Source organism: Sinocyclocheilus rhinocerous, unplaced genomic scaffold, assembly GCF_001515625.1.
Source record: "Sinocyclocheilus rhinocerous isolate Xijiao unplaced genomic scaffold, SAMN03320098_v1.1 scaffold112, whole genome shotgun sequence".
Taxonomy (NCBI): Eukaryota; Metazoa; Chordata; class Actinopteri; order Cypriniformes; family Cyprinidae; genus Sinocyclocheilus; species Sinocyclocheilus rhinocerous.
Genome location: NW_015644008.1, coordinates 658,060 through 666,963, shown reverse-complemented (window position 1 = coordinate 666,963; position 8,904 = coordinate 658,060). Strand labels below are relative to the sequence as shown.

General features: G+C 35.0%; 2 protein-coding genes across 3 annotated transcripts in view; both read left to right on the top strand.

Moving 5' to 3' along the window:
* LOC107757823 (contactin-associated protein-like 2) overlaps positions 1-4,235 on the top strand; it is a 64,872-nt gene extending 60,637 nt beyond the window's left edge. For both annotated transcript variants that reach the window (XM_016575407.1, XM_016575409.1), the window contains 2 exons: positions 1,336-1,410; positions 3,109-4,235. In XM_016575407.1, the coding sequence (XP_016430893.1) occupies positions 1,336-1,410; positions 3,109-3,308 (275 nt within the window). In that variant the 3' untranslated portion in view covers positions 3,309-4,235. The remainder of the gene's footprint in view (positions 1-1,335; positions 1,411-3,108) is intronic.
* Positions 4,236-5,329: 1,094 nt separating this feature from the next.
* The window catches only part of LOC107757822 (cullin-1), a 14,047-nt gene continuing 10,472 nt past the window's right edge, over positions 5,330-8,904 (top strand). The window contains exons 1-3 of the mRNA XM_016575406.1: positions 5,330-5,574; positions 7,179-7,472; positions 7,579-7,756. Of these exons, the coding sequence (XP_016430892.1) occupies positions 7,333-7,472; positions 7,579-7,756 (318 nt within the window). The 5' untranslated portion in view covers positions 5,330-5,574; positions 7,179-7,332. The remainder of the gene's footprint in view (positions 5,575-7,178; positions 7,473-7,578; positions 7,757-8,904) is intronic.

Sequence of the window (8,904 nt, the reverse complement as noted above, 5' to 3'; positions counted from 1 at the left end):
GCTTCTCTGTCGCTCACTGCACAGAACAGACGCCGAGAGAGGTGACACTTCTCCGGGAAAGTCAGACCTCGCGTTCGTGGGACAGCACTGGCGAAATCTTCCAACTGAACCATAGCTAAGGTTTATCCAAAAAAGTCGCTAGGTTTGTCAGTATGAATATTCTATGGAAAAAAGCCGCTAAAAGGGTCTGAAAGTTGCTCAATCTAGTGCTAAAGTCGCGCGCGCGTGTGTGTGAGACGCGGGAGCTGATTGCAGGGGCGGTGGATATTTGTGGCGGTCAGTGTGGATATTGTGGATGAGTTCTTCCGTGTCATCACGTTCTATTAGTTCTACAGCTTCAGTTTCTGAACTTTCACGCTTAGTAACACATACAGCTGTTCCCTCACCACAGTGCAACAGTGAAAAGGGACCCCTTTCAGACAGTCTCGCGTTTCGAACGTTGTTTAAGCGACATACACCGGTATTGCGGTATTTTAAAAATTCATATCATAACAAAAATAAACACCGGTATTCACCGGTATTCGGTATGAACCGGTATACCGCCCAGCACTACCCCTAATCTATTCCTTTTGATAACATTTATTATTATTTTCTTAGTTAGCTAGGTAGTTCTTAGTTATCTTGTAATAAAAACAAAATTAAAGAAATAATAAAATAAATTATTAGAATAATAAATTAAATTTAAAATCTGTTATTAGTATTATTATTAATACATTAAAATAATAAATGTATATTAAAACGCTAAATAATTTAATCCATTTATAACTGAAATTGTACAATATTTCATATTAATATTTATATATAATAAAACATTTCTAATTTAAAATTTAAATAATATAGTACGTATTATTATGTGTTATATGTTGCATAGAGTTTGTATTATTTTACTTTATTTACTTAAATATCTCAGTATACACAGCTAAACTTCAAATGCATGGGAATATGAATTTGCTGATTTTGTCATATCAATAAAACTAAGATTGAAATAAGAGAGGGGATGAGCGATCTTGTGATAGATAGATGTGTATGTGTGTGTGTGCTTACACCCATGACACTGAGTACCTTGAGCTTTCATGGATATTTGTGGAGTATGGCGTTTGGAGCCTGTGGAGACGGCAGATGAAAAGAGCAGAAGGTTGGTCTCAGATCTGCTCCCCTGCCAACAGCAGCCCACCGACTCCTCCTGAGAGAAACACTCGAGCGTGTGCACAGATACACTCATCTGCCCACAGTGTTCCACTAACCTTCTGTACTTCATCTATGCCAAGAAATCCAATGAAAGGGATTGTCAAAGTTTAGAGTCATAAAACAGTGCTCTTTTCTCTTTCTTTCAAGCCGGTGTCCAGTTTCCATTCAACGAGGAGAGAGTCAGCCGTGATGGCGTCAACAGAGACTCTGCAATAATTGGAGGTGAAATATGCTGTTCAAGTTTAATGCTGCTGCACATTTTAACTTGCCTCAGTTTTTTTTTTAATCGAACCACAGTTAGGCTGTAAATATGCTAGTATGAAAAACAAAACAGGGCATTAGAAATGCATGTTATCAGTGCTAACATTTTCATAAAACCTATGTGTTTGGACTGCTTAATTTTTAATGTCATGAGACAACGATTTTTTTTTTTTCAAGACAAACTTTGAAGGACTTATTTTGTAAGATGGATCCAGGAAAAACTTTTACAGTTTTTATCACAAGTACAGTACATTTAAAGAATGTTTTTGGACTTTATAAAATGTTTCTATGTGTTTTATTGTTTGTTGAATCTGTATCTTCTATGATGATAAGGCAATAAATTTAAATACAACCAACCAGCAATTATATTTCTTAGGCTTTGACATCTTATCATTGTTGTAGAACATTTCTAAACTGATTTTAATGACGATTCATCATTACAATCATGATTTTAATATCATTGTATAAAGAAATTATATTCATATTTATCATATATTCTCGTATAAAAATGTAATATAATAAATATGATTAAAGGGTTAGTTCACCCAAAAATGAAAATTGTCTTATTAATTACTCACCCTCATGTCGTTCCAAACCTGTAAGACCTTCGTTCATCTTCGGAACACAAATTAAGATATTTTAATATTCTCATAGCTTCATAAAATTAAAGGGTTAGTTCACCCAAAAATGAAAATTCTGTCATTAATTACTCACCCTCGTGTTGTTCGAAACCCGTAAGACCTTCGTTCATCTTCGGAACACAATTTAAGATATTTTTGATGAAATCTGAGGGCTCTCTGACCCTCCCATAGACAGCAAGGTAACTACCATGTTCAAGGTCCAGAAAAGTACCAAGATGATCGACAAAGTAGTCCGTGTGACATCAGTGGTTCGACTGTAAAGTTACGAAGCTACGAGAATACTTTTTTGCGCAAAGGAAACAAAAATAACGACTTTATTCCACATTTTCGTCTCTATTGCGTCACTTGTGGATGCGCGTTCATGACAGTATCATAACGCGAGCGTGTGGCGGCGCTGACCCAGATCCGCGTAGCTTCGTAACTTTACAGTTGAACGAAGGTCTTGCGGGTTTGGAACAACACGAGGGTGAGTAATTAATGACAGAATTTTCATTTTTGGGTGAACTAACCCTTTAAGGTTGAACCACTGATGTCACATGGACTATTTTAACGATGTGGAGGGTCAGAAAGCTCTCGGATTTCATCAAAAATTTCTTAAGGTCTTAGGGGTTTGGAACGACATGAGGGTGAGTAATTAATAACAGAATTTTCATTTTTGGGTGAGCTATCCCTTTAAAATAAGTACAATTCACCCATTAAAATAATATGATATAATTTCATCATGTTTTATCATTGGTGTAGAACATTTCTACACTGACTTTAATGGTATGATTCATCATTACAATCATTATTTTAATATCAGTGTCTAAATATATAACACTAATATTGATATTATATAATAAAATATAAAATAATATAATAAAACATTAAAATATCAATATAATAAACATTATTAAAATATTTAGACTGCAATCTTTAAAATAATATAGTCTAATTTCATAATATTTTATCGTTGGTGTAGATCATTTCTGATTTATCATTACAATCATGATTTTAATATAATTTCTCGCTCATGTAGGCATCATCGCAGTGGTGATTTTCAGCATCCTCTGCACGCTGGTGTTCCTGGTGCGTCACATGTTCCATCACAAGGGCTCCTATCACACCAACGAGGCCAAAGGGGCGGAGTCTGCCGACTGCGCTGATGCAGCCATCATCGTGAACGACCCCGCCTTCACAGAGACCATCGACGAAAGCAAGAAGGAGTGGTTCATTTAGCCACACCCCCTGGGAGGGGCTTCGGTCTCTCACATGAGTACCCTGAGGGATAATTTAAAAAGGTCATTCTGAGATTTTTGAGCAGCCAATGTGAAACAGACACTTGGCAAGTCCATTTGGACCACGTCTGTGCACTGACTGGCATGTCTGTTCTGTAATTATTTTGTATGTACGTGAATACAGCACAAGGACTTCTGTGAGATCAAATTCATCCCATGCACACGGCAGGCATATTCCATATGGGACGACGGTAAATAAAACAAACAACTGATGCATAAATCATTGCAATACTGCTGGTCTGTTAACAAATGTGTGTTCAGCAAACATGAATGCACCAAATACTCCAATAGCACAAAACGGAATGTGTACAGAATGATGCATAATTATGTTTCTGATAATGACATTTGATTGTATTTAAACATTTTGTTGTCAGCATCTTCAGGACAATAATATATTGTAGCATGGTAATCAGCCAATGGCATTCTGAATCATTCATCAATGTTAATGCAGCACTTTTATATCTCATGGTAAATGTTCTTTATAGTTATCAGAATTCAGTGTTATTTATCTGTTTCTCCATAAGTGCTTGTTCGAACTCTATGGAAAACATGGCAGGCGTTTTAGATGGGTTTTTATAAGGAGATGCTCTTAAAAACATGAAAGCTCTAGATAGAGAGTTTAGTTCAGATGTGTTCAGTAGTAAACGATCATGAACGGTCCATTTGCTCCAGTGTCTTTTAATGTGCCTCAAAGGTTCAAGGTTTCTTCTGGCCAAGCATGGATTTTGTGATAGATTTGATGACCCTTACATGTTAATATGGAAGAAAGATTACTTTTTTTGTGTGTTTGCAGTTTTAAAGCACTGCTCATTTGAAATCAGCAGCACAAATGTACGTACAAACTGTTTTTAAATATTGTCATCATTGTGCTCAGTTAAGTCATTTTTTATTTCTTAAAGGGACAGTTCACTCAAAAATTAAAATTCTGTTAGCAATTACTCACCCTTGAGTTGTTCCAAACCTGTATGAGATAAAGTGATATTTTGAAGATCAAAAGATATTTTGAAGAATGTGGGTAACCAAACAGTTGATGGTCCCCATTGACTTCCATAGTATTTACTTTTTATACTATGGAAGTCAATGGGGTCCAACAACAGAATTTTCATTTCTGGGTGAACTATCCCTTTAACTATGTCTGAATCACACATTTCTGTATTAACATGGTCTCATAAGAGTTTGTTTTCTCCACTCATGTGAATTAGTAACAAAAGTATTATTCAACCATCAGATAGATTATAAAACCTGGTTTATAATAACGCATAATGATAATGTTGCTTTCTGTAAATGTTGAGTTGTTCCATTAATTATTAATGTGTTTGTGTCTCCATGCATTACCAATATATCAATTGGTTTTTTAAATGAACATAATTGCTTATTTATTAAGATTCGTCACATCAAATTTACTTTGTGATTTTATTATAAAGTAATGCAATCATTTGTTCTTGTGTTTTCTTTTGAAAATGCTCATGTGTATGATGAAATGTCATTTCATGTTGAGGGTTGTTAAGAAACTGATGCTCCAATAATGAACACATTGCAAATCTCAATAAACTACTGAATTGTTTTTGTAACAAAAAAACAACAACAAAAAAAGACAGCTGTGTTTATTAATATGGCCCTCTCATTATGATTATGATCATGCATTCCAGTCTTATAGAGGCCAGATCCTACACTTTTTGTCATTTTATCTATTTACCTCTAAAGTCCGCTTTTAATGTTAGTCAAGATTTCTTGCACCAAATTGCTTGGTTTCAGTAAACAGTCTGGTTATTTAATATCTAAATGTATGTCTACATTGAACTATTCATTCGGATTCTGTAATGTACGGTGGTGGTGCATGGAAAAATTATGGTATCATATAGTAATACAATGATACTTTGATATATACTGTATACGAAATAAGATGATTACCATATATGATTATTATCACAATTATTAATTACTCAGGTGGAACCTTCGACCACAGCCGCTGTTTTCGAGCGGACGCTGACGGAGCTCGTCGCTGTTTCCGGGGGACCGTGTTTCCGTGAGCACGCGCTGACGGAGTTTTTCTGTGTTCGTTGTTTCGGCGTCGTTCTTTTTATTTTATTAGTAATAAATGACGTTCGCAGCATATGTGTCACATATATAAAACGGGATATTGTTAATCAGGATCTGGAGCGGTGTTGGAGATACATGTTTATGTGTGTCGTTCTTTCTGGATGATGGTAAGAGCGCGAGTTTAGCGGTTAGCTTTAGCTTTAATCCTGAACACAAACACACAAAGTTAATAGCGCTCATTAATATATTATTATCATAAGTACTACTGTATTATGTACTTCTTTTCTCCTGACTTGTATTAACGGATCTCTAGGTGTTTTACGGAGTATCTGTGGTGTGTTTTGAGGTAAGGCCTCAGCAGTCAGATTGTATTTACATGAAGCACATATAATTAAGCAACTTTTAATTCTGTGTGTGGCATTTTTGATGGTGGGAGTGACTGTTATACTGAAAACATCAACATTAGGCTCAAGTCCGAGCACAGTGGTAGCTGGTAACACATGAATCGCTCTCACTGGCTCTGTTGATTTGGTTGCACATGATGAACTGCGAGCGACCCGACAAAACTACAACGCTCACACTGTGAGAAATGAAGCTAGCTGTCCAGTGTTGACCTGTCGCTCACTCTGAGTCGAGGACAGGCTCTCATGAACATCATGCAGTGAGGGTCAGTCAAATGAGGAGATTGTTAGAGTTCAGCAGAGATCATCAGACATCTGGAGGGTCAGAGATGACAATTCAGAGTTTAGCAATGAACTTGATGACCAACAGGTAATAATTGCAGCATTAGTTTGAACCATCATTTCTATATGTGTGTGTGTGTGTGTATATGCACACACACACACACACACACATACATATAATTTTTATCTATTATAGATATATTTATTATATTTGTAATCACCTTTTCCCCCTTAAAATTATATTGTTTTTATTTATGTGTAAATATATATATATATATATATATATATATAGTATCAATTTTTTTTTTTTTTTTAAATCATACTTACCCAAAACGTTTGATGGCAGTGTATCACATTTTCCATAAAAATATTAAGCAGATAAATCTGTTTTCAACCTTAATAAAATAATGTCAAAAGCATTTTGATTTCTTTCAGAACATTAAATTATTCCCTGTTCTTGAAAGATAATTATTTTATCTATAATAGACTTTACTTTACTTTACTATATATATATATATATATATATATATTGTTTAATCTATAATAGATACAATAATACAAAATCTGTTATAGATAAAATAAGATAATTATAATATCTATTATATTTTATGCTTGTGATACAAAAACTGATACTGCATTAAAGTGGATGTATGATGTAATTACCATGTTCAGCTGTTCAGGTCTTGTTTTGTAATTATTAACTGATTGTAAATTTGAGTCTGGATTTTCTGCTGTCCCACACTGTAAGTCATGATCTAATGGCAGAACGCTGTTTGTTTGCTTGGTTACAGCACCGGCTGTGGCTCAGAGCTCCTAGAGTTGTTCCTTGAGTTGTTGCCATGGATACAAGAAGGGAACCCCAGGATATAATGAACAGTAGATTCCATAAAAGGAATGTTTATCCCAGGAAAAACTACTGCTGCTGTCTTTTTGAGATAGAGCAGCAGGATCGTCATCTGATAGCAGATTCCTGTTAGTTTTCTGTCATTGTTGGATGCAGACTACACTCGAGAGACTCGTTTGCTCAAATGTATTCAGTGCTACATGATTCCAACAGACTGTGTCTGTCTCTTTCTTGTTCCTCACAGGTTTCTTTCCTGTCTGTCGCTGTTCCCTGAGGGTCGCCTCTCCTTGTCCTCTCTCACCACTTGCCCTATGGAGGAGTAGCTTTTGAGTGACAGACACAGGAACCAATCAAACATCAGGAGGAGCGTCAAGACGCGCAGCGGCAGGGCCGAGAGGATGTCGTCTAACAGAACCCAGACCCCTCATGGTCTGAAGCAGATCGGGCTGGACCAGATCTGGGATGATCTGCGTGCGGGGATCCAGCAGGTGTACACCCGCCAGAGCATGGCCAAGTCACGCTACATGGAGCTCTACACGTATCCTCGGTTGCATTTATATTTATATAATTGCATTAGTTGCATTTATAATTTATTTCAAAAAGGCATCCAGTGTCTGTTGTGTCCTTAACGTCCTGATTTTCAGGCACGTGTATAATTATTGCACTAGTGTGCATCAGTCGAATCAGGCCCGCGGTGCAGGTGCCCCTTCGTCCAAACCTTCAAAGAAAACCCCCACACCTGGAGGAGCTCAGTTTGTGGGGCTGGAACTCTACAAGAGATTGAAGGAATTTCTGAAGAATTACCTTACAAACTTACTGAAGGTACATTAAAAAAATAAATGTGTTTTGACACTACTGTTCAAAAAATGATTTTGAATGAAGTCTCTTATGCTCACCAAGGCTGCATTTATTTGATTGAAAATACAATAACAATAGAAATATTGTGAAATATTATTACCATTTAAAATAACTGTTTACTATTTTAATATATTTTAAAATATAATTTAGTTCTGTAATGGCAAAGCTGAATTTTCAGCACCATTACTCCAGTCTTCAGTGTCACATGATCCTTCAGAAATCATTCTAATATGCTGATTTGCTGCTCAAGAAACATTTATTATTGTCTATGTTGCAAAAAAAAACAAAAAACAAAAACTTTTTTTTTGTGGAAACCATGATACATTTTTTCAGGATGATTTCAAAGTTCAAAAGAGCAGCATTTATGTGAAATAGAAATCTTTTGTAACAATATTACTGCCTTTACAATAAGAAAAATATTATTGACCCCAAACTTACTGTACAAACTTACTATAGTAGACCTTTTGTAATATTAAAAGGTACTTCACCAGAAGTAGTCAGTATCATTGAAATGTTGTTATAGTTTGTATTAATAGTTAGAATGATTTTTTAAAACTTTTTTTTAGCATTTAAAACTTTTAGCAATTTTGTGGTGTGTTTGTTCCATTTCTTATTAATATGTCTATTTTTATGAATTTTTATTTTGGGTTTAGTTATTTTAATGCATCAAATTAAACAAAATAAAAATTAGAAAAGTTGTCTTGGCAAGTAGCTGAAATTCAAGTAACAATGTTTTTTTTTTAATGGTTTTAGTAGTAGTTTACCATACTTATTAGTAGGGATGTAACGATTCACTCAACTCACGCTTCGATTCACGATTTTGATTTCACGATTCGGTTCGATTCACGATTTTTTTTAACAAAATGAAATTTAAGACAAATTATAAATTAAATGTGTCCTTTTATTATTGCTTGAACAAAATGCTGCACGTTTCTTTGTGAAATTTAAATATAACACTATAATAATATACTAATATAGGTTTCGATTGCTTCTATTGACCTCATTTGTAAGTCGCTTTGGATAAAAGCATCTGCTAAATGACAAAATTTAAATATAATGTAAATGTAAATAAAACTACATTGAAATTTTAAAACAAGCCCCAAATCAAATAA